The sequence below is a fragment of the Chiloscyllium punctatum genome, chromosome 49 (genome assembly GCF_047496795.1).
Source record: "Chiloscyllium punctatum isolate Juve2018m chromosome 49, sChiPun1.3, whole genome shotgun sequence".
In the NCBI taxonomy this organism is placed as follows: Eukaryota; Metazoa; Chordata; class Chondrichthyes; order Orectolobiformes; family Hemiscylliidae; genus Chiloscyllium; species Chiloscyllium punctatum.
In genome coordinates this window covers 24,969,990-24,995,454 of record NC_092787.1, presented here as the reverse complement: position 1 = coordinate 24,995,454, position 25,465 = coordinate 24,969,990, and the positions used below count along the sequence as shown (strand labels likewise).

General features: G+C 50.7%; 1 protein-coding gene across 1 annotated transcript; it reads right to left on the bottom strand.

Moving 5' to 3' along the window:
* Positions 1 to 410: 410 nt before the first annotated feature.
* Positions 411 to 23,857, bottom strand: LOC140469414 (alpha-1-acid glycoprotein-like). The gene is made up of 6 exons (XM_072565911.1): positions 23,597 to 23,857; positions 13,313 to 13,455; positions 8,304 to 8,374; positions 7,428 to 7,538; positions 4,197 to 4,300; positions 411 to 1,759 (listed from the first exon to the last, which is right to left on the bottom strand). Exons 1-6 carry the CDS (start codon positions 23,711 to 23,713, stop codon positions 1,721 to 1,723), a joined length of 585 nt encoding a protein of 194 aa, XP_072422012.1. The 5' UTR covers positions 23,714 to 23,857; the 3' UTR covers positions 411 to 1,720.
* Positions 23,858 to 25,465: the final 1,608 nt, after the last annotated feature.

The following is a 25,465-nucleotide window of genomic DNA, read 5'->3' as shown; positions in this document are numbered from 1 at the left end:
CAAGGCACTTAGCAGGACAACTTCTGACACTGAGCCAGGGTGTTGTGACTCAGAAAGGAAGAAGTTTGCTTGCTGAGCTGGATGGTTTGTTTTTAGATGTTGTGTCACCAAACTAAGGAACATCATCAGTGAGCCTCCAGTGAAGCACTGGTTGTATGGCCTGCTCTTTATTTGTGTGTTTAGGTTTCCTTGGGTTGATAACATCATTTCCTGTGGAGATGTCATTTCCTGTTCTTTTTCTTCGGGGGTGGTAAATCAAGTCCAAGTCAATGTGTTTGTTGATAGAGTTCCGGTTGGAATGTCATGCTGCTAGGAATTCTCGTGCGTGTCTTTGTTTGGCTTGTCCTAGGATGGATGTGTTGTCCCAGTCGAAGTGGTGTCCCTCCTTATCTGTATGTGAGGATAATAGTGAGAGAAGATCATGTCGTTTTGTGGCTAGTTGATGTTCATGTACCCTGGTGGCAAGTTTTCTGCGCTATTTTGTAAATGACATTACATTACAGAAGCAAAATTAATGATATTTACAAAAAAGATACCTTGCAAGAACTGTAACAAACACAACATTGGACAAGCAGGCAGAAAACTAGCCACCAGGAACCATGAACACCAACTAGCCACAAAAAGACATGACCCTCTCTCACTAGTATCCTCACATACAGATGAGGAAGGACACCACTTCGACTGGGTGAACACATCCATCCTAGGACAAACCAAACAGAGACACGCTCAAGAATTCCTAGAAGCATGACATTCCAACCGGAACTCCATCAACAAACACATTGACTTGGATCACATTTATCACCGCTTGAGAAAAATAACAGGAAATGACATCACCATAGGAAATGGTGTCACCAACCCAAGGAAACATAAACACATAAATAGAGAGCAGGCCATACCACCGGTGCTTCACCTGAGGCTCACTGATGATGTTACCTAGTGTGGTGACGAAACGTCTGAAAATGAACCTTCCAGCTCAGTGAGCAAACCTACATCCAGAACCTCAATCTGAGCTACAAATCTTCTCAAAACTCACTATTGGAAAGGAAGAGTAAAAGAGCAAAATGAGGTAGAGTGATGGAGAGGTAGACAGAGGGAATTTAAAATGATTTGGATTATTTCATGAGATTTGGGTGGTGCTGGCTAGGCCCAGCACTTGTTGCCCATCCCTAGCTGACCCTTGAGAAGGTGGGGGTGAGCTCCCTTCTTGAACTGCTGCAGTCCATGTGCTGTAGGTTGACCCGCAATGCCCTTAGGGAGGGAATTCCAGGATTTTGACCCAGTGACAGTGAGGGAACGGCAATTTATTTCCAAGTCAGGATGGTGAATGGCTTAGCGGGGAACTTGAAGGTGGTGTTCCCATATATCTGCTGCCTTTGTCCTTCTAGATGGAAATGGTTGTGGGTTTGGAAGGTGCTGTGTGAGGAGTTTTGGTGAATTTCTGCAGCGCATCTTGTAGATAGTACACACTGCTGTTACTGAGCGTCGATGATGGAGGGAGTGGGAGTGTTCTATGGGAAGCTGCAGACCCAGGGGAACATTCTGCGGTTGACCATTAGCAAACAAGACTATTTTCTGGGAAAAGCAGTTCAGAGAACTAACACTGAAATATTGCAAACAACTCTTTGTTTCTAGTTTCAAAACTTGGTTTTGGAAATGCATTGCCAGACAGTGGGTTTTGCAAAGCTTGTGTTGACAAGGAGAGTTAATTTCTTCATTTCCGTTAGATCGCGTCCTCTGTACTTTGTGGGTCGCACTCATCCTGAAGAAACAAACAAAAGTCATAGTTAAGGTGACACGAATTTATTTCACCCTGATACACAAGGGTTCCAAACACCCAATTCACCCACTCTGCAGCACCCCTCATCCAAATATTCCCAGGTTTTCAGCCAACGGCAGCTCAGCTGTCTGAGAGAAGAATCTGAAGTTGGAAAGAAAGATTTGCATTTGTATAGGGCTTTCCACCACATCAGGATGCCCTGCAGTGATTGGTAGCTGGTTATTGCGATGACGCAGGGAAATGCATCAGCTGATATGTGCACAGCAAGATCCCACAGCTAGACTGCCGCCATGCATGATGTGGAGGTGCCAGTGTTGGGCTGGGGTGTACAAAGTTCAAAATCACTCAATGCCAGGTTATAGTCCAACAGATTCATTTGGAAGCACTAGCTGTTGGAATGCTGTTCCTTCATCAGGTAGCTCGCTATAAATTCTGTACCCCGTGATCCTGCCCCACCAGTACCTGAGGAAGAAGCAGCACTCTGAAAGCTAGTGCTTCCAAATAAACCTGTTGGACTATAATATGGTGTCGTGTGAATTTTTTTTAACCATGTGTCATGGGTAAAACCTCAATAACTAACTCTTCGAATGTGCTTCAGTTGCCAAATGTTTGAGCTAAACACGGGAAAGGTAAGTGATGTGAAGCAATGAAACAGGTTTCTCATCTGTTATTTAAATTTAACAACAATGTGTGTGTGGCAACTTTTACATATTAAGCTGTTCGTGAGGCACTTAGCAGGACAACTGCTGACACTGAGCCAGGGTGTTCTCACTCAGAAAGGAAGAGTTACAAAGCAAAATGAGTTAGAGTGACGGAGAAGTAGAAAGAGGGAGTTTAAAATGATTTGGATTATTTCATAAGATGTGGGTATCACTGGCTGGGCCCAGTATTTATTACCCGTCCCTACTTGCCCCTTGAGAAGGTGGGAGGTGAGCTGCCTTCTTGAACCGCAGCAGTCCATGTGCTGTGGGTTGACCCACAATGCCCTTAGGGAGGGAATTCCAGGATTTTGATCCAGCAACACTGAAGGAATGGCGACATATTTGCATGTCAGGATGTTGAGTGTCTTGGAGGGGTAGATGAAGGGGGTGGGGTTTCCATGTATCTGCTGCCCTTGTCCTTCTGGATGGTACTCAATGGAGTTTAGAAGTGTGAGAGGACACCTTACTGAAAATATAAGATTCTTAGCAGTTTGACAGGAGAGAAGTGGAGAGGTTGTTTCCCCTTGTGGGAGAGTCTAGGAGCATAGTGTATGGGGTTGGTACATTTATGACAGAGATGAGGAGGAATATCTTCCTACAGAGGGGAGTGAATCCATGGAATTCTTTACCACAGAAGGTTGTTGAGTCTGGGTTGTTAAGAATATTCAAGGCTGAGATAGACAGATATTTAATCAGGAGAAGGTGAGGACTGCAGATGCTGGAGAGTCCGAGTCGAAAAGTGTGGTACTGGAAAAGCACAGCAGGTCAGGCAGCATCCGAGGAGCAGGAGAATCAACGTTTTGGGCATAAGCTCTTCATCAGGAATGAGGGGGCATCAAGGGTTATAGAGAAAAAGGCAGGAAAGTGGGTTGAGGACAATTAGATTAGACAAGATTTCATTGAATGGCAGAGGAGACTCACTGGACAGAATGGCCTATTCCTGCTCCGATGTTTTATGGTACATGTGATGATCATGGGTTCAGAAGGTGCTGTCTAAGGAGCCTTGCTGAATTTCTATACTGCATCATGTCAATGTTAAACGTTGTTGCCATGTGCTGAGCTTTAATGTGGAGGTGCTGGGGTTGGACAGGGGTGGACAAGATCAGAAGTCACATGACACCAGGTTATAGTCCAACAGGTTTATTTGAAATCCTGTGCTTTTGGAGCGCTGTCACTTAATGAACCACTTCACCTGACCAGGGGGCAGCGCTCTTGAAAGCTTGTGATTTCAAATAAACCTGTTGAACTATGACCTGGAGTGGTGTGATTTCTGACTTAGTTAAGCTTTAAGGCAGAGTGTGGGTGACACAGCTGGGGCTGGGGAAGACACTGGGAGTGCAGGACAGCAGAGACCTTAAAGCATTGTGTGTTTGGAGGAGATCAAAGTGGCAGCGAAGTTGGGGAGGGGAGGGGAAGAACAGGTAAGGGTCTGAAAACAAGGCTGAGAATTTGAAGGTTGAGGGGTTGCCAGACGGGGAACCCTTTGAGGTCAGTAAGCGGGGGTGGGGAAGGGGTTTGGTGAGTGAACGGATCTTAGTACGAGTGAGGAAACCAACAACAGAGTGTTCCAGAGACTCCATTGCACTGACAGGACAACCAGGGGACAGTCAGATCGCGAGGGACCAAAGGTGAGGAGAATTTCAACCTTTCTCTTTGGACTTACATCATTCAAACTACATTCCACCCATTTCTGAGGAAGATCAAGAAAGGAAGCCAACCTTTTCTCGAGCTGGAACCATAATCCTTTCTTTCTTCATTCCCACGCACAGAATCTGATCTTCAAAGATCTTACGCCCATTCTCCAGCCCATTTGGATTTCGACCTGTTTCAATCAGACACAAGATGGTTAAAGAGTGAAGCCTGTCCACTCACTCCATTACTGTCTTCTCATATACAGTGATCAACTCACACTCATCGAACCATTCACAGCCAACTCTCAGGGTCAGCCCATCCGACAGTGCAGCACTCCCTCAGCACTGACCCTCCGACAGTGCAGCACGCCCTCAGCACTGACCCTCCGACAGTGCGGCGCTCCCTCAGCACTGACCCTCCGACAATGCAGCGCTCCCTCAGCACTGACCATCCGAAAGTGCGGCACTCTGTCAGCACTGACCCTTCGACAGTGCGGCACTCCCTCAGCACTGACCCTCCGACAGTGCAGCACGCCCTCAGCACTGACCCTCCGACAGTGCGGCGCACCCTCAGCACTGACCCTCCGACGGTGCGGCACTCCCTCAACACTGACCCTCCGACAATGCGGCACTCCCTCAGCACTGACCCTCCGAAAGTGCGGCACTCTGTCAGCACTGACCCTTCGACAGTGCGGCACTCCCTCAGCACTGACCCTCCAACAATGCGGCACTCCCTCAGCACTGACCCTCCGAAAGTGCGGCACTCTGTCAGCACTGACCCTTCGACAGTGCGGCACTCCCTCAACACTGACCCTCCGACAATGCGGCACTCCCTCAGCACTGACCCTCCGAAAGTGCGGCACTCTGTCAGCACTGACCCTTCGACAGTGCAGCACGCCCCCAGCACTGACCCTCCGACAGCGCAGTGCTCCCTCAGCACTGACCCTCCGACAGTGCGGCACTCCCTCAACACTGACCCTCGGACAATGCGGCGCTCCCTCAGCATTGACCCTCCGAAAGTGCGGCACTCCCTCAGCATTGACCCTCCGAAAGTGTGGCACTCTGTCAGCACTGACCCTCCGACAGTGCGGCGCACCCTCAGCACTGACCCTCCAACAGTGCGGCACTCTGTCAGCACTGACCCTTCGACAGTGCGGCACTCCCTCAGCACTGACCCTCCGACAGTGCAGCACGCCCCCAGCACTGACCCTCCGACAGCGCGGTGCTCCCTCAGCACTGACCCTCCGACAGTGCGGCACTCCCTCAACACTGACCCTCGGACAATGCGGCGCTCCCTCAGCATTGACCCTCCGAAAGTGCGGCACTCCCTCAGCATTGACCCTCCGAAAGTGTGGCACTCTGTCAGCACTGACCCTTCGACAGTGCGGCACTCCCTCAGCACTGACCCTCCGACAGCGCAGCACGCCCTCAGCACTGACCCTCCGACAGTGCAGCACGCCCTCAGCACTGACCCTCCGACAGTGTGGCACTCACTCAGCACTGACCCTCCGACAGTGTGGCACTCCCTCAGCACTGACCCTCCGACACTGCGGCACACCCTCAGCACTGACCCTCCGACAGTGCGGCGCACCCTCAGCACTGACCCTCCGACAGTGCAGCACGCCCTCAGCACTCACCCTCCGACAGTGCAGCACGCCCTCAGCACTGACCCTCCGACAGTGTGGCACTTCCTCAGCACTGACCCTCCGACAGTGTGGCACTTCCTCAGCACTAACCTTCTGACAGTGCGGCGCACCCTCAGCACTGACTATGGAAGGGGATTGGCAGTGAGAACTTGCCATACAGTAATTAAGGAAGGGAATTGGCAGTGAATACTCACCGTGCAGTGATTAGAGAAGGGCATTGGTAGTGAGTACTCACCATACAGTGATTCATGAAGGGGAATGGCAGTGAGTACTCACCGTACAGTGATTAGGGAAGGAGACTGGCAGTGAGTACTCACTGTACAGTGATGTAGGAAGGGGATTGGTAGTGAATACTCCCCGTTCAGTGATTAGAGAAGGGGATTGGCAGTGAGTACTCACCGTGCAGTGATTAAGGAAGGGGATTGGCAGTGAGTACTCCCCGTTCAGTGATTAAGGAAGGGGATTGGCAGTGAGTACTCACCATATAGTGATTAGGGAAGGGGATTGGCAGTGAGTACTCACCGTGCAGTGATTAGGGAAGGGGATTGGCAGTGAGTACTCCCCGTTCAGTGATTAAGGAAGGGGATTGGCAGTGAGTACTCACCGTACAGTGATTAGAGAAGGGGATTGGCAGTGAGTACTCACCGTGCAGTGATTAAGGAAGGAGATTGGCAGTGAGTACTCACCGTACAGTGATTAGAGAAGGGGATTGGCAGTGAGTACTCACCGTGCAGTGATTAAGGAAGGAGATTGGCAGTGAGTACTCACCGTACAGTGATTAGAGAAGGGGATTGGCAGTGAGTACTCACCGTACAGTGTTTAAGGAAGGTCATTGGCAGTGAGTACTCACCGTGCAGTGATTCATGGAAGTGGATCGGCTGGGAGTACTCACCGTACAGTGATTAGGGAAGGGGATTGGCAGTGAGTACTCACCGTACAGTGTTTAAGGAAGGTCATTGGCAGTGAGTACTCACCGTGCAGTGATTCAGGAAGGGGATTGGCAATGAGTACTCACCGTACAGTGATTAAGGAAGGGGATTGGCAGTGAGTACTGACCATATAGTGATTAGGGAAGGGGATTGGCAGTGAGTACTCACCGTACAGTGATTCATGGAAGTGGATCGGCAGGGAGTACTCACCGTACAGTGATTAGGGAAGGGGATTGGCAATGAGTACTCACCGTACAGTGTTTAAGGAAGGTCATTGGCAGTGAGTACTCACCGTGCAGTGATTCAGGAAGGGGATTGGCAATGAGTACTCACCGTACATTGATTGAAGAAAGGGATTGGCAGTGAATGCTCACTGTACAGTGAATCAGGAAGGGGACTGGCAGTGAATACTCACCGTACAGTGATTAGGGAAGGGGATTGGCAGTGAGTACTCACCGTGCAGTGATTAAGGAAGGGGATTGGCAGTTAGTACTCACCGTACAGTGATTTGGGAAGGGGATTGGCAGTGAATACTCACTGTACAGTGATTAGGGAAGGGGATTGGCAGTGAGTACTCATTGTACATTGATTGAAGAAAGGGATTGGCAGTGAGTACTCACCGTGCAGTGATTCAGGAAGGTCATTGGCAGTGAGTACTCACCGTACAGTGATTAGGGAAGGGGATTGGCAATGAGTACTCACCGTACAGTGATTAGGGAAGGGGTTTGGCAGTGAGTACTCACCGTAGAGTGCGATTGTGTTGTACATTTTGCCTTGTCTCCTCTCCTGTGTGTGGATAATCAGGCAATTTGGAATTTTTGTGTTGAGGACCCGGAATACCATGTATGGCCTCGCTGTGTGTGTAAGAGAGAGAGAGAAAGCCATCATTCTGTCTGTTTAATAGATAAATGCTTAAGGAGCAGGTCTTCATAGAATTCTTACAGTGTGGAAGCAGGCCATTTGGCCCATCAAGTGCACACTCACACTCTTAAGAGCACCCCCACCCAGACAACCCATGCACCATATCACTCTACATTTCCCATGGCCAACCCACCCTGACTTGCATATCTTTGGATTGTGGGAGGAAACCGGAGCACCCGGAGGAAACCCACGCAGACACAGGGAGAACATGCAAACTCCACACAGACAGTCACCTGAGGGGGAATCGATCTTGGGTCCCTGGTGCTGTGAGCCACCGTGCTAACCTGGGGTCAGAAGCTGACATTTGAGAACCTGTTGACACAGCCCCTTGACAACGCCCTCAGCGAGTGAGCCCCATCTCCCAACCCTCTTGTGTGTTAAAGCCTCTCTCCTTCTCCTGCTCTCGTTCACCTCCGCAATAGACTCTTACCCCCACCACCTGCCTCTTGCTCGTTCAGAACTCGGGCTTCATCCAGTCTCTTTCCCCTCATGCGCCCCTCCACATTTGAAAGTCTAACACTCTCTGAGTGAACGTCCTACACTGCAGTGATTGAAGAAAGCAGCTCACCCCCACACATTCATGGGGCAATTAGGGTCAGGCAGTAAGTGCTGGGCTCAACCAGCGATGCCAACACCCTGTAAGCAAATTAAATCAATCCATGATTTTTGCTTGTTTAATCCTGAAATCCAGTACTTACGTTCGAAGGTGAATTCCAGGCCGTTGTTGGATAAACGGTAAGCCTCCATCTCTGAAATACAGTTGTTTCCTCTAAGGTAAAGTAAGGTTGGAATTACTGTCAGCACAAACTCCCACACTCCCATCATTTTGGCACCATTATCACTGGGTCGGGATTTGCTGACAACATTCAATGGTTGCAGCACAGATCATAGAATGCCTACAGTGTGGAAGCAGACCATTCAGCCAATCAGGTCCACACTGCCCCTTTGAAGAGCATCCCACCCAGACTCACTCTCTATCCTATCCCCACATTTCCCATGGCTAGCCCACCTAGCCTGCACATCCCTGGGCACTATGGGACAATTTAGCACTGCCAATCCACCCTACACTGCACATCCCTGGGCAATATGGAATAATTTCCCATGGCCAATCCACCCTACACTGCACATCCCTGGGCACTATGGGGCAATTTCCCATGGCTGATCCATCCTAACCTGCACATCCCTGGACACTATGGGACAATTTCCCATGGCTGATCCATCCTAACCTGCACATCCCTGGACACTATGGGACAATTTCCCATGGCTGATCCATCCTAACCTGCACATCCCTGGACACTATGGGACAATTTCCCATGGCTGATCCATCCTAACCTGCACATCCCTGGACACTATGGGACAATTTCCCATGGTAAAAACAATGACTGCAGGTGCTGAAAATCAAAGACTGGATTAGTGGTGCTGGAAGAGCACAGCAGTTATTGACACCCACAAGGTGCGAGGCAGAGTAGATGGGGAGGAGCTGTTTCCCCTTGAGGGCCAGAGGGCATCATCTCTGGGGGGTGGCAGAGACGGAGGAGGAATGTCTTCCCTCCAAGGGGAGTGAATCTGGGGAATTCTTCACCACAGAGGGCTGTCAACACTGGGTCATGAAGTCTATTCTAGGCTGAGATTTTTAATCAGGAAGGGATTATGGGAGAGAGGTTATGCGGGAGAGGTTATGGGGGAAAGGTTATGGGGGAAAGGTTATGCAGGAGAGGTTATGGGGGAGAGGTTAGGGGGAGAGGTTATGGGGGAGAGGCTATGCAGGAGAGGTTATGGGGGAGAGATTATGGGGTAAAGGTTATGCAGGAGAGGTTGTGGGGGAGAGATTATGGGAGAAAGGTAGGAAAATCAAGTTGATGGTTATCACTTTAGCCAAGATTCCACTGAATGGCCGGGTAGACTTGATGGGCAGAATGGTTTTCTTCTGCCTGAATGGCTTTATGCTATAGAGGAGAATCTTCCTTTCACAGTAAGTGGTTAGGATCTGGATTCAGCTGTCTGGGAATGGGCGGAGGCAGCTTCAGTCATTGCTTTCCGAAGGGAATGGGATATATGCTCAGGAGGGTGTAATGATTTGCAGGTCGATGGCAATGGGATGACAGAGGGAGACAAGTTAAATAGCTGCTGTAAAGAGAGCTGCCACAAACACAGCAGGCCAAATGCCCTCCATCTGGGCAGCACTGTGGCTCATTGGTTAGCACTGCTGCCTCACAGCACCAGGGTCCTGGGTTCGATTCCAGCCTCGGGCAACTCTCCGACTGTCTGTGTGGAGTTGCACATTCTCCCCGTGTTTGCGTGGGTTTCCTCTGGGTGCTCCGGTTTCCTCTCACAGCCCAAAGATGAGCAGGTTAGGGTGAAGTGGCCATGGGAAATTGTCCCATAGTGCCCAAGGATGTGCAGGTTAGTGTGGATAGGCCATGGGAAATTGTCCCATAGTGCCCAGGGATGTGCAGGTTAGGGTGGATTGGCCATGGGAAGTTGTCTACTACTGGATTAGTGGTGCTGGAAGAGCACAGCAGTTCAGGCAGCATCCAACGAGCAGCGAAATCAACGTTTCGGGCAAAAGCCCTTCATCATTCCTCCTCCGTCTCTGCCACCCCCCAGAGATGATGCCCTCTGGCCCTCAAGGGGAAACAGCTCCTCCCCATCTACTCTGCCTCGCACCTTGTGGGTGTCAATAAAGGCGCCCTCAATTCTCCATATTCCAATTCACACAATCCCAAACTACTCACCCCCCTCCTCATAAGACAGCCCCTGGGATCAGGCTGGGTGAAGCTTACCTGAACTGCCTCCAATCTTTCTTTCGATAACTAGATCATAACATTCCAGCTACGGTCTGAATAGTTCCTTGTCTAGTTTTGACAAAATCTCCTGACTTTTATATTCCTTTCTTTTGGAATTGAAGGCCAATAATCCACTTGCCTTCCCTATTTCCCGCTGAGCTCGGATATTCCCACTTTGTAATTCATGGACGGTGATTCCCAACTCCCTCTGAACTCTAGCTCCTCGGGTCACTGCTGCTCCTTTTGCCAGTCACCTCCAGTCTCTGGCCCCTGCTTCCCAGTCTCCTGTTACCAGGAAAGTTTCTCCCTCTCTCCTCTGTCCAGTTGAACACCTCAATCAGACCTCCAGACAAACCTTCTCCAGTAAATCCATCCCCACTCTGTGCAGTAATGAAAATCTCTGGTGTCTGGAGCCTGGATTCTCATTAATCTTTCTTGTGCCCTCTCTTGTGTCTTCAATATCCTTCCTAAAGGGCAATGCCAAGAATTGGCCACGACATGGTTGAGGCCAAGCCTGTGTTTTTAAGCGTTCTTTTCCTTTTCTTCTGATGGAGTTTTTCTGACAATCTGATCAAGCAGCGTTCCAAAAGAAGACACAAATTCGTAAACTCGCCCTGAGGTCTGAGTTATCCAGGTAACTCTTCAGGACCCTGAAACAACTGATTTATCAGATCATTAGCTCTAGGAGCACAATTAGGCCAATTGGCCCATCAAGTCTGTTCCACCATTTGAACATGGCTGATATGTTTCTCCACCCATTCCCCTGCCTTCTCCCCATAACCCCTGAGCCCCTTACTCATCCAGAACCTATCTATCTCTGTCTAAAACCTACTCAATGACTTCGCCTTCTCTGCCTTCTGTGGCAACACTTTCCACAAATTCCCCACCCTCTGCCTAAAGAAATTCCTCCTCATCTCAGTTCTAAAAGGTCATCCCTTCACTCTGAGGCTATGCCCTCGTGTCTTAGTCTCTCCTACTCATGGAAACATCTTCTCCATGTCCACTCTATCCAGGCCTCTCAGTATTCTATAGGTTTCAACTGGATTCCCACTGCACCCCCCCATTCCTTTTAAACTCCAGAGAGTATAAACCCGGTGTCCACAACCGCTCCTCAAATGACCCTTCGTCCCTGGGATCATTGTTGTGAACCTCCTCTGGACCCCCTCCAATGTCAGCACATCCTTCCTTAGATACAGGGCCCAAAACTGCTCACAATATTACCATTGAATAGTACATCACGACTGTATGACAAACCCTTTTGCTGATTCTTGACTCTCGAGCAGAGAGAGTTGAGGAAATGTTGAGTAGGAGAATTGGGAATGTTCTGGATAGAGTAAATAAGGGGGGATTGTTTCCGTTGGTGGGAGGTCAGGCACCAGACGGAACACGTCTGAGGTGGTTGATAAAAAAGAGCAGAGCTTTCCTTCCCGTAGTTTCAGAAGTGACCAGATCAGATCGATGACTGAAGAGAAGAAACACCGATGTTTTCAGGGAAGGGACATGAGTGTGGGAATCGGAATGGTCTCTTTCTGCTCTGTGTGATTCTACTGGCGAAACCATTGGTTGGGTTTACACACGACACGACTCAGAGTTCCCTGAATTCATCTCTCCATCTGACTCGAACCCTATTGTGAATGTTTCATACACACGCCATTCTGTTAACATCACTGGGTCAGTCATTGAGCCTCTCCCTCTGGGGTCATGGGTTCGAACCCCAACTCAGCTCCTGATGAAAACGAGATTAATAAATCTGGAACTGAAGGCTAGACTTAATGTTGAACCAGGGATCACCCTGTATTGCTGTAAAAACCCATTTGGTTCAGTCATGTCCTGATTGAGGATCATATACAAGGTATTATACATGGTTTATACACAAGGTATTGGTGAGACTGCAGCTGGAGTATTGTGCGGAGTTTTGGTCCCCTTATTTGGGGAAAGATGTAGTGGCGTTGGAGACAGTTCAGAGGGAGGTTCACTAGATTGATTCCAGAGATGTGGGGTTTGTCGTATGAAGAGAGATTAAAGAGATTCAGTCTACAGTCTGGCATTTAGAAGAATGAGGGGAGATCAAATTGAGGCATTCAAGATGATAAAAGGTATGGATAAGATAGACATGGAGTGGATGCTTCCTCTTGTAGGGCATTCTAGGACGAGAGATCACAGTCTTAGGACAAGGGGGAGCAAATTTAAAACAGAATTGAGGAGAATCTACTTCTCCCAAAGGGTTGGGAATCTGTCGAATTCGCTACCTCAAAGTGCGGTGGGATGCTGGGACAGTGAGTAAATTTAAGGAGGAGTTAGACTGATGTTTAATTGGTAATGGGTTGAAGGCATATGGGGAGATGGCAGGAAGATGGGAGTGAGGAGCACATCAGTCATGATCGAATGGCAGAACAGACTCGATGGGCCGAATGGCCCAATTCTGCTCTGTCCAACTCAGCGCCATCCTCATGGCCTGTCCTACCTGCCAATCTTCCTTCCCACCTATCTGCTCCACCCTCCTCTCTGACCTATCACGCACAGCCCCACCCCCATTCACCTACTGTACTCTTTGCTACCTTTTCCCCAGCCCTAACCCCACCTCCCATTTATCTCTCCACCCTGGAAGCTCCCTGCCTTCATTCCTGATGAAAGGCTTTTGCACGAATCGTCGATTATCCAGCTGCTCGGATGCTGCCTGACCTGCTGTGCTTTTCCAACACCACTCTAATCCAGACTCCTATATCTTATGAACTTATGAACTTATATTTGAATGATGGAGCAGGCCTTGAAGCGCTGAATGGCCTACGCTTTGTTTCTTAGCATTGCTCGATGGGTTGAATGGCCTCCTCCTGTTCCTGCTGACTCGTAGATCTCAGTCCCTCCAGCATCAATGAGAAACCAAACCACTGTCAAAGGAGGGGAATATAAAATGGTCTTACATTCTCATGTAGCCTTTTATCAACGTTTTGTTCATTTGGACAACGGGGCTGATCAGGATAAAGGTGTTGTCCACTTGACCGAATTCCTGGCGGTATGGCTCATACTGGGTTGCCCAGCGGAGGAGGTACCACTTTCCTGTGAACTGTCAGTAATGAAGAGGGTTAAGAAGGAATGTTACATGGGGAAGATACCTCAGTGTTTCTCTTCATAAACACACAGGGCGTGTCACACAGGCTACGAAAAGTGGAAAGGTTATGATTCCGCTAAACAAAATCCTCACAGTGGGGAAGCAGAGCGTTCGGTTCATCAACTCATCACTGACCATTGATGCTCAGTGGTTAGCACTGCTGCCTCACAGCGCCAGGGACCTGGGTTCAATCCCAGACTTGGGTGACTGCCAGTGTGGAGTTTTCACATTCTCCCTGTGTCTGTGTGGGTTTCCTCCAGGTGTTCCGGTTTCCTCCCACAGACCAAAGACGTGCAGATTAGGGTGGATTGGCCATGGGAAATTGTCCATAGTATTCAGGGACATATAGGCTAGGGGCATTAGTCAGGAGAAATGTAAAGTAATAGGGTTGGGGAATGGGTCACTCATTGGAGGGTCAAGTGTGGACTTGTTGGGCCGAATGGCCTGTTTCCACACTGTAGCGATTCTATGACCCTTACCCTGTAACCCCACACTCCCCATGGCTAACCCACCCTGCACATCTCTGAACACAATGGGGCAATCTTTTCATGGCCAATCCACCCAAACTTGCACATCTTTGGACTGTGGGAGGAAACCCCCCCCATGCAGACACGGGGAGAATGTGCAAACTCCACACAGACAGTCGCCTGAGGCTGGAATCAGACCTGGGTCCCTGCCGCTGTGAGGCAGCAGCGCTAACGACTGAGTCACTGTGCCGTCCCGAAGTTGCAAGTTTCACTTGAGTCAGGTAGGAGCTGAACCTGATCTGTTGTCAGACGCATTATCCATCGCACCACTGTCCCCTGCCCCACAGAGTGTAGGTGAGACCACACCGAGAGTACAGTGGAGCTTATTGGTCTCCTTACCTAAGGGAGGAAGGATAAATGTATTTGGAAGCAGGTCTCTGACTGAGTACACTGGCTGAAGCCTGAATGAGTTGGATGTGTAATGAGGAAAGGTTGGACACATTTGGTTTATACTGACCAGGGTTTGGGAGAGTGAGAGATGACACATACAGCATTGAAGGGGATTGACAGTGTGGACATGGAGAGGATGCTTACTTCAATGGGACAATATTGAATTGGAACCTCTGTCTAAAAATACAAGGTTACCCCGAGAGACAGAGATGGGGTCAAATATTTCTCCCAACTTTGGAACTCTCTTCCTGAAGAGAGAATTTGAATACTTTTAAGTGATACAATGACACAATGTAGAGGAGGCCATTCAGCCTACTGAGTCTGTACTGTCAAAGCTAACCTTACACCTTGCAGCACAAGACCCAAAGCCTTGAATATTATGACGTGGCGCATGCTCATCCAAGCATTTTATAAAGATTGTGAGGCTTCCTGCTTCAACTACCCTCCCAGGTGGCACAGTCCGTACACCCGCACAGTCCATACATTCACACAGTCCGTACACTCACACAGTCTGTACACTCACACAGTCCACACACTCACACAGTCCGTACACTCACACAGTCCATACACTCACACAGTCCGTACACTCACACAGTCCACACACTCACACAGTCTGTACACTCACACAGTCCGTACACTCACACAGTCCACACACTCACACAGTCTGTATACTCACACAGTCCACACACTCACACAGTCCACACACTCACACAGTCCACACACTCACACAGTCTGTACACTCACACAGTCCGTACACTCACACAGTCCGTACACTCACACAGTCCGTACACTCACACAGTCCGTACACTCACAGAGCCATAGAGATGTACAGCATGGAAACAGACCCTTCGGTCCAACCTGTCCATGCCGACCAGATATCCTAACCCAATCTAGTCCCATCTGCCAGCACCTGGCCCATATCCCTCCAAACCCTTCCTATTCATATACCCATCCAAATGCCTTTTAAATGTTGTAATTGTACCAGCCTCCACCACATCCTCTGGCAGCTCATTCCATACACGTACCACCCTTTGTGTGAAAACATTGCCCCTTAGATCCCTTCTAAATCTTTCCCCTCTCACCCTAAACCTATGCCCTCTAATTCTGGACTCCCCAACCCCAGGGAAACGACTTTGCCTATTTATCCTATCCATGCCCCTCATAATTTTGTAAACCTCTATAAGGTCACCCCTCAGCCTCCGACGCTCCAGGGAAAACAGCCCCAGCCTGTTCAGTCTCTCCCTGTAGCTCAAATCCTCCAACCCAGGTAACATCCTTGTAAATCTTTTCTGAACTCTTTCAAATTTCACGACATCTTTTCAATAGGAATGTGACCAGAATTGCACACAATATTCCAACAGTGGCCTAACCAATGTCCTGTACAGAGGCACCATGACCTCCCAACTCCTGTACTCAGTACTCTGACCAATAAAGGAAAGCATACCAAATGCCTACTTCACAATCCTATCTACCTGCGACTCCACTTTCAAGGAGCTATGAACCTGCACTCCAAGGTCTCTTTGTTCAGCAACACACTCTAGGACCTTACCATTAAGTGTATAAGTCCTGCTAAGATTTGCTTTCCAAATTGCAGCACCTCATATTTATCTGAATTAAACTCCATCTGCCACTTCTCAGCCCATTGGCCCATCTGGTCAGTTAGGGACGGACAACATCTGCCATGTTCCAAGAGTGGACAGTGACACGGTATTTGTTCAGATAGTGCTATGGGAGTGGGGGGTAGGGATCTGGGGTGCGGGCGGGGGGGTGGGGGTGGGGGGTGCAGTGTTGGTGGGTGATGGCTCTAATGGCAATACCACTGGACCGTCAACCTCGAGACCCAGAAACTGCCTGGGGGGGACCTGAGTTGAAATCCTGCCATTACGGATGGTGGAATTTGAATTTAACGAAAATATCTGGGATTAAGAGTCTAATGATGACCATGAATTGAAGGTGGGGTGGGGGGGGGATCAGTGGAGGTAACCAAATGGAGCCCATCTGGGTCACTAATGTCCTTTCGGAAAGGAAGCTGCCATCCTTACCTGGTCTAGCGTACATGTGACTCCAGACTCACAACAATGTGGTTGACTCCTAACTGCCCTCTGGGCAATAAGGGATGGGTAATAAATGCTGGCCCAGTCAGCGAATAAAGGAGGTCACTGCCCTCCCAACAGCTCGTATTGTTAAATACTCCCCGTGACACAGTACTGAGTCACACAGCACAGCACAGGAAGATCCCAGGCCGGTGTCGTCTTCACTGAACTTAGGTGGGGCATTTGGATTAGCTCATGCCTCTGGGCCGGGTGGTAAAGTGGCAAAGGAACCAAAGCTGTCTGCTGTCGAATGTGCACTAACCTCCCCCGGCCATCGAGTGACTGTTGGATCAACTTGCTCTCAGATTACGGCATTGTCCACCCTGATTGGTCCTCAGCCAAGTGGTGACTGCAAACTGAGGAGGGTGGGTGGAGGGGGACTTTGGCCATATCGATGTGGGACATGAGCCACTTAGCCACCTGGAAACAGGTAAAGGCTTCAGGCCTAGCTCCAACAAAGGGAGGAATGTTTGAGTGCTCTGGGTCTGCACTCGATGGAGATGAGAAGGATGAGGGGGATCTGATTGAAATTTTACAGAATACTGAGAGGCCTGGACAGAGTGGATGTTGGGAAAATGTTTCCATTGGTGGGAGGGCACAGCCTTAGAGTCAAGGGCAGACCTTTTTGAATGGAGATGAGGAGGAACTCCTTCAGCCAGAGAGTGGGGAATCTGTAGGATTCACTGCCACAGAAGGTTGGGGAGGCCAGGTCGAGTATATTTAAAACAGAAATAGATAAGTTCTTGATTGTAAGAGGGATCAAGCATTCTGACGAGAAAGCGGAAGAATGAGGTTGAAGAATCTATCAGCCATGATTAAATGGTGGAGCAGACAGATTGGGCCAAATGCCCTAATTTCTGTTCCTGTGTCTAATGTCCTGATGGAGTGAGTCAACCAATTTGGAATTTACAGCAAGCTGAGGAATTTATGGTCACCTTTGAACTCTCCGATGATTAATCCAAGTGTATTTGTGGGGGATTGGGTGAGGGCAGGATTTGGACTGAGTTTGGAAATAACTCGCAGTCAAATAACCTGCCAGCGAGTGTCTGAACAGTAAAAGGTCACTCAGCTCCTTGAACCTGCCCCATGTGAGGGTCGGTGGGGGGGGGGGGGGGGGAAGAGGGGGGAAGTTTAACAACTCTCACTGTGTTCACCAGAGGAAAAGGCAGTCTGTTTTGGAGACGGTTTGGGGGCTAAACAAAGTGGTGGCATCAATCTGACATTGGTCATGGTCTGCTGGCACCACCTGCTGGTGGAAACGAGCAGAGCACCTGGAATGACAGGGACAGTGATTCTGAGACTCTGTCCCAATGTGACACCGCGCCCCCCCCCATCCCCCACCTCACCTCCTTATCCAGGCTTGAACGTTGTCATAGTCACTCAGTGATAACTGAGAGAGCAGGGGGCTGTTAGAGAGTGAAGGCTGTGTGTAAGGGTGACCCTAACCCTAACCTGAATTCTTACTCTAACCCTAACCCTAACCCTAGCCATGACCCTTATACTAACACTAGCCATAACCCCAACCTAACCCTAACCCTGACCCTAACCTAACCCTGACCCTAAACCTGACCCTAACCCTAACCCTAACCCTAACCCTAACCCTAATACTAACACTAACCCTAACCCTGACTCTAATCCTAACCCTGACCCTAACCCTAACCCTAACCCGAAACCTGATCCTGACCCTAACCCTGACCCTAACACTAACCCTAACCCTAACCCTGACTCTAATCCTGACCCTAACCCTAACCCTAATCCTGACCCTAATCCTAATCCTGACCCTAACCCTAACCCTGACTCTAATCTTAACCAAAACCCTAAACCTGACCCTAACCCTGTCTGTGACCCTAACCATAAGCCTGACCCGGACCCTAACCCTAACCCTGATCCTGACCCTAACCCTAAACCTGATCCTGACCCTAACCCTAACCCTGATCCTGACCCTAACCCTGACCCTAACCTTAACCCTGACCCTAACCCTAACCCTAACCCTGACTCTAATCCTAACCCTGACCCTAACCCTAATCCTGACCCTAACCCTAGCCTTAAACCTGACTCTAATCTTAACCAAAACTCTAAACCTGACCCTAACCCTGTCTCTGACCCTAACCATAAGCCTGATCCTGACCCTAACCCTAACGCTGACTCTGACCCTAACTCTAACCCTGGGTAGGGGAGAGGTGAGGGTGGGGTGGGGTGGGGTTGGGGTATGGGGGTGAAGGACTGTAGAGAACCTGTGGAGATGATGCTGAGAGAGAGAGAGGAAGAGAGAAGAGAAAGAACAGTCAAACAAAGGGATTGCTGATGACAAGCCGAGAGGGAGATAAACACTGAGGGAGAAACAGCGTCAATGGTTCAGGCCCAGTAACCCTTCCTCAGAACATTGACGCTGTTTCTCTCTCCACAGATGCTGCCAGACCTGCTGAGTTTCTCCAGCAATTTCTGCTTTTACTTGAGAAGTTTAAATTGGTGTTCTTTGCCTTCTCTTTGTTTATTCTTTAATATCTTTAATCTTTATTTTATTTTAATGTTTTAGAGAACTGGTGTCAAAATTCACTTTGGAGTAAATACGGTCACCATTCCTCAGGTCGGAGGAGAGTCCTTTATAGTAACCTCAGTCGGTGCAGGAACTGAACTGAGCTAACCTCCTCTCAGCATTGGTGCTCTCATGCCTCTTTGGAATCGAGTATACTTCAATCCAGTCACCTCTCCTCCTTCTTCGAGTACAGGCCCAAACTGTTCAATGTTTGCTCATAAACAAACCTCTTCACCCAGGGACCAGCTGAGTGAGCTCAGAACTCCCTCCCATAAAAGTCATTAAGTATCTATTCATCAAGTAAGGAAAACAGATTTCGACACAATAGCCTAGGTGAGGCCCCACCAGCTTTGGGGTGGCACAGTGGCTCAGTGGTTAGCACCACTGCCTCAGAGCACTAGGACCCTGGTTCGATTCCACCCTCGAGTGACTGTCTCTGTGGACTTTGCACATTCTCCCTGTGTCTCCCTCCGGGTGCTCTGGTTTCCTCCCATGACCCAGAGATGTACAGGTTAGAGTGGATTCCCCAGGGGACGGGGGGGGTGTGGTGGTGCTTGATCTGGGTGGGAGGGCCATTATGCCTGGTTTTTGGGGATCCTAGGAATTTTGTTTGCAACATGACATCTGTACCTTCATTTTAATCCCTCCCTCACGTTCTACTGGAACATCCCAATGATTGGCTGTGGATGCACTCTAACCTTTTGTGACACATGTACAAAGACACCCAGATCCCTCTGCACTTTAGCTTTGGGGCTAAAAGGGCTCAAAGTATTTGGAGTAAGTTTCAGGGGCAGGACGTTGAGTTTGAGGATCAGCCGTGATCATATTGAATGGCGGAGCAGGTTGGAAGGGCTTGAATGGCCCCGTTCCCAATGTTTGGGTGTAACGTTCCGCAGCCTCCTGACATAAACGTTAGTACACAGCTTGTCTACTCTTCTTACAAATGTGGACAACCTCACAACTTCCCACAATGTACTCCATCACCCAGTTACTGCCCACTCACTTCACCAATCAATATTCCCTCGATATTCCCTCATTGTCTCTTTGTAGCTTCCCCACAGCTCACTTTGCTTCACGTCTTCGTACAGACAACAAATCAGGTGAGAATACAGTGACTGCCCTCACCCACATCATTCCTATCGCTGGGGCGTTGCTGAGGCCTGAGAACGGAGATCTGCAACGCTCCAATAATGACTGTTTGCAAAAATTGAGAATTGCCCAATCAACAAAAACTGAAATGTGCTGGGAGCACTCAGTAGGTCTGGGAGCTGGAGAGGAATCAGAGAGCCTTCCTCAGAACTGATGGTTCAAGGAAAAAAATTGGATTTGTGCAGAAGACTGGGTTTGGAGGGAGAAAGGAGTAAGGAGTGAACAATCAGTGGGGATAGAGCCCAAACAGGGAGAAGAGAATTTGGACAAAGGATTGGGTAACGTTCTGGATGGGAGGGGCAATGGCTGTTAATGGAGACTGTTGGGAGCGGACAATGGGCTGTGTGTAATGGCAGCCCATGTGATAACAAGGCTTGGTGTGTGGGGTTGGGGTAAGGACATGGTAGAAGATCTCACAAGCCCTAAAATTGTTGAAGTCGATATTGAGTCCAGAGCCAGCAGAGTTCCAAAGCAGAAAATGAGGTGCTGTTTTTCCAGTTTGTGCTGAGCTTCACCAGAGCACTGGAGCAAGCCTGAGACACAGAGATGTTGGCTGGGAACAGGGTGTTGTGTTAAAGTGGCAGGCAACTGGAAGCTCAGTGTCATTTTTATGGGCAGAACGTAGGTGTTCAGTGAAGTAATCACCCAGTCTATGCTTTGTTTCCCCAAAGTAGAGGAGACCACATTGTGGTAAGCAAGTGCAGTAGACTAGATTGTGAGAAGTGCAGGTAAAGTGCTGCTTCACTTGGAAGGTATGTTTGGGTCCTTGGATATTGAGGAGGTAAATGGACAAGTATAATACCTTCAGTGGGCCACCATGGGGGTGGAGAGGTGGGGGAATGTTGGGACTGACGAAGAAGAGGACTGGAGTGAAGAGTCCCTGCTGAAGGTGGGCAAGGGAAGGGAGGGAATGTGTGAGTCTGGTGGTGGCATCTCTCTGGAGATGGCAGAAATGGTGGCTACTGATCCTTAGGATGTGGCTACTGGTGAGATGAGAGGTAAGGACGAGGTGAACCCTATCGCTGTTACGAGAGGGGGTGAAGATAGAGGTGTAAAGTGGACATTTAAGAGGCTCCTTTGTTGGAATTGAATTATCAGAACAAATGTGATGGAAACAGGTACCGCACTGTCGGAGGGTCAGTGCTGAGGGAGTGGGCACTGTTGGAGGGTCAGTGCTGAGGGAGTGTGGCACTGTTGGACGGTCAGTGCTGAGGGAGTGTGGCACTGTTGGACGGTCAGTGCTGAGAGAGTGCCGCACTGTCGGAGGGTCAGTGCTGAGGGAGTGGGCACTGTTGGACGGTCAGTGCTGAGGGAGTGTGGCACTGTTGGACGGTCAGTGCTGAGAGAGTGCCGCACTGTCGGAGGGTCAGTGCTGAGGGAGTGGGCACTGTCGGAGGGTCAGTGCTGAGAGAGTGCCGCACTGTCGGAGGGTCAGTGCTGAGGGAGCGCCGCACTGTCGGAGGGTCAGTGCTGAGAGAGTGCCGCACTGTCGGAGGGTCAGTGCTGAGGGAGCGCCGCACTGTCGGAGGGTCAGTGCTGGGGGAGCGCCGCACTGTCGGAGGGTCAGTGCTGAGAGAGTGCCGCACTGTCGGAGGGTCAGTGCTGAGGGAGTGCCGCACTGTCGGAGGGTCAGTGCTGAGGGAGCGCCGCACTGTCGGAGGGTCAGTGCTGAGGGAGCGCCGCACTGTCGTAGGGTCAGTGCTGAGGGAGTGCCACACTGTCAGAGGGTCAGTACTGAGGGAGTGGGCACTGTCGGAGGGTCAGTGCTCAGGGAGTGGGCACTGTCGGAGGGTCAGTGCTGAGAGAGTGCCGCACTGTCGGAGGGTCAGTGCTGAGGGAGTGCCGCACTGTCGGAGGGTCAGTGCTGAGGGAGTGCCACACTGTCAGAGGGTCAGTACTGAGGGAGTGGGCACTGTCGGAAGGTCAGTACTGAGGGAGTGCCGCACTGTCGGAGGGTCAGTGCTGAGAGAGTGCCGCACTGTCGGAGGGTCAGTGCTGAGGGAGTGGGCACTGTCGGAGGGTCAGTGCTGAGGGAATGGGCACTGTCGGAGGGTCAGTGCTGAGGGAGTGGGCACTACCGGAGGGTCAGTGCTGAGGGAGTGCTGCACTGTCGGAAGGTCAGTACTGAGGGAGTGCCGCACTGTCGGAGGGTCAGTGCTGAGGGAGTACCTCACTCTCAGAGGGTCAGTGCTGAGAGAGTGCATCACTGCCGGAGTGTCAGTGCTGAGGGAGTGCTGCACTGTTGGAGGGTCAGTGCTGAGGGAGTGTGGCACTGTTGGACGGTCAGTGCTGAGGGAATGGGCACTGTCAGAGGGTCAGTGCTGAGGGAGTGCCACACTGTCAGAGGGTCAGTGCTGAGGGAGTGCCGCACTGTCGGAGGGTCAGTGCTGAGAGAGTGCTGCACTGTTGGAGGGTCAGTGCTGAGGGAGTGTGGCACTGTTGGACGGTCAGTGCTGAGGGAATGGGCACTGTCAGAGGGTCAGTGCTGAGGGAGTGCCACACTGTCAGAGGGTCAGTGCTGAGGGAGTGCCGCACTGTCGGAGGGTCAGTGCTGAGAGAGTGCTGCACTGTTGGAGGGTCAGTACTGAGGGAGTGCCGCACTGTCGGAGGGTCAGTGCTGAGGGAGCGTGGCACTGTTGGACGGTCAGTGCTAAGGGAGTGGGCACTGCTGGAGGGTCAGTGCTGAGGGAGTGACGCACTGTTGGAGAGTCAGTGCTGAGGGAGTGCCGCACTACTGGAGGGTCAGTGCTGAGGGAGTGCTGCACTGTCAGAGGGTCAGTGCTGAGGGAGTGCTGCACTGTCGAAGGGTCAGTGCTGAGGGAGTGCCGCACTGTCAGAGGGTCAGTGCTGAGGGAGTGCTGCACTGTCGAAGGGTCAGTGCTGAGGGAGTGCCGCACTGTCAGAGGGTCAGTGCTGAGGGAGTGCTGCACTGTCGAAGGGTCAGTGCTGAGGGAGTGCCGCACTGTCAGAGGGTCAGTGCTGAGGGAGTGCCGCACTGTCGGAGGGTCAGTGCTGAGGGAGTGCTGCACTGTCGGAGGGTCAGTGCTGATCAATGTGGCACTGCCTGCAAGATCACGCTGGACCTTTCCTGGGTCTTGGCGTGAAGCCCGTGGTTCGGATGAACCGGTTATCATTCCGAAAGTGAATCGTTTTCTAGACTCTCACATTGCTGCCTGTGGGATCTTGCTGTGCACAGCCCAGCAGCTGCATTTCCTGCACTCCCAAACCTCACTCGCCACCGTTCAGAAAACAGCTCATTGGCTGCAAACCCAAAGTCTTGCGGAGAGGGCATGAGGTGTCCCAAGGCAGTGAGAGGGTGCTATGTGAATGCAGGTCTGCCCCTTTCTCCTCAGATGAAAGCTGCGGGTTACCAGTGCACCCCTGTGCCCTCTCCCACTTACCGTGGGGCTTGTCAGCTCAATCTTTCTGGGTTTCAGCATCTTGCAGGTCTGTGGTGGGGCACAGAACGATCCCACTAGGCTGGCTGCGATGATGATCAGCGTGGGGTGGACCGTCATTTCTGCTCCTGGATTTGCTTTGTTGAGTGCTGTTGTTGTGGTAGTAGTCAGGAGTCGGGAGCAGAGGGAGTATTTATAGAGAAAGGGGTCCTGCTTATTGCCGACGAAGCACTGACGGCGTTTCTAGTAAATGACAGGATGAGTCTTTCCTGCCGAGGTGTGGGGAAATCTTGTTGAATATGTGCCACAACCAATTGCAACATTCACAGACACACAGTCACCAAAACCAACAACATTGCAGACCGGGAAGGTTTCATCCTGAGCGATCACATGATGTTCTGAGCAGCTCTGGGAACTGACTGTACCGTGTCCTTGTGTCTGGCCTCATACAGTGGACATCATTATTACACACTCATAGACCTCACTACAAAACCCCCACTGCAGCACTGAGGGAGTGGGCACTGTCGGAGGGTCAGTGCTGAGGGAGTGGGCACTGTCGGAGGGTCAGTGCTGAGGGAGTGGGCACTGTCGGAGGGTCAGTGCTGAGGGAGAGGGCACTGTCGGAGGGTCAGTGCTGAGGGAGTGCCGCACTGTCAGAGGGTCAGTGCTGAGGGAGTGCCGCACTGTCAGAGGGTCAATGCTGAGGGAGTGCCGCACTGTCAGAGGGTCAGTGCTGAGGGAGTGCCTTCGTTTAGTGACCCGAATGGATTTTTATGACAATTAGCAGTAATTTCACAGTCACCAGTGCATGCCATTGTCAGTTCTTTCTTTAATAACTGGATTTAGCCTGCACTAGCTGCTTATAGGGGAACTGAACTAAGTTCCCGGAGCATTCAGCCAAGACTCTGGATTACTCGCTTCATGACATTTGCATATTATTATGGTTTTGTATATGATCCCTCACAGTGTGCCAGTGATTATTAAACTGTCGGTTAGCCCCGAATGGAGTCATAAATGAGTGGGGGGTTGCCAGTTCTGGGTGTGTAGCCAGTGGTGAGTCTGTAGCCAGTTCTGGGCGTGTAGCCAGTGCTGGGTGTGTAGTCAGTTCCGGGTGTGTAGCCAGTGCCAGGTGTGTAGCCTGTGCTGTGCACTGTAGCCAATGCTGAATGTGTAGCCAGTGCTGAGTGTGTAGCCAGTGCCGGGTGTGTAGCCAGTGCTGGGTGTGTAGCCAGTGCCGGGTGTGTAGCCAGTGCTGAGTGTGTAGCCAGTGGTGAGTGTGCAGCCAGTGCTGAGTGTGTAGCCAGTGCTGGGTGTGTAGCCAGTGCTGAGAGTGTAGCCAGTGCTGAGTGTGTAGCCAGTTCCTGGTTTAGCCAGTGGTGAGTGTGCAGCCAGTGGTGAGTGTGCAGCCAGTGCTGAGTGTGTAGCCAGTGCTGGGTGTATAGCCAGTGCTGAGAGTGTAGCCAGTGGTGAGTGTGCAGCCAGTGCTGGGTGTGTAGCCAGTGCCAGGTGTGTAGCCAGTGCCGGGTGTGTTGCCAGTGTCGGGTGTGTAGCCCGTGCTGAGTGTGTAGCCAGTGCCGGGTGTGTTGCCAGTGCCAGGTGTATAGCCAGTGCTGGGTGTGTAGCCAGTGCCGGGTGTGTAGCCAGTGCCGAGTGTGTAGCCAGTGCTGAGTGTGTAGCCAGTGCCTGTAGCCAATGTTGAGTGTGTAGCCAGTGCCGGGTATGAAGCCAGTCCTGGGTGTATAGCCAGTGCTGAGAGTGTAGCCAGTGGTGAGTGTGCAGCCAGTGCTGAGTGTGTAGCCAGTGCCGGGTGTGTTGCCAATGCCAGGTGTGTAGCCAGTGCCAGGTGTTTAGTCAGTGCTGGGTGTATAGCCA

What these genes read in the sequence shown, in the direction of transcription:
- LOC140469414 (XM_072565911.1), bottom strand. Translation starts at nt 23,713, where the DNA reads ATGACGGTCCACCCCACGCTGATCATCATCGCAGCCAGCCTAGTGGGA. An exon ending in TTGAGCTGACAAGCCCCACG is followed by an intron (nt 13,456 to 23,596) that starts GTAAGTGGGAGA and finishes CATTACTGACAG; the next exon opens with TTCACAGGAAAGTGGTACCT. An exon ending in TGGTTCCAGCTCGAGAAAAG is followed by an intron (nt 1,760 to 4,196) that starts GTTGGCTTCCTT and finishes TTGTTTCTTCAG; the next exon opens with GATGAGTGCGACCCACAAAG.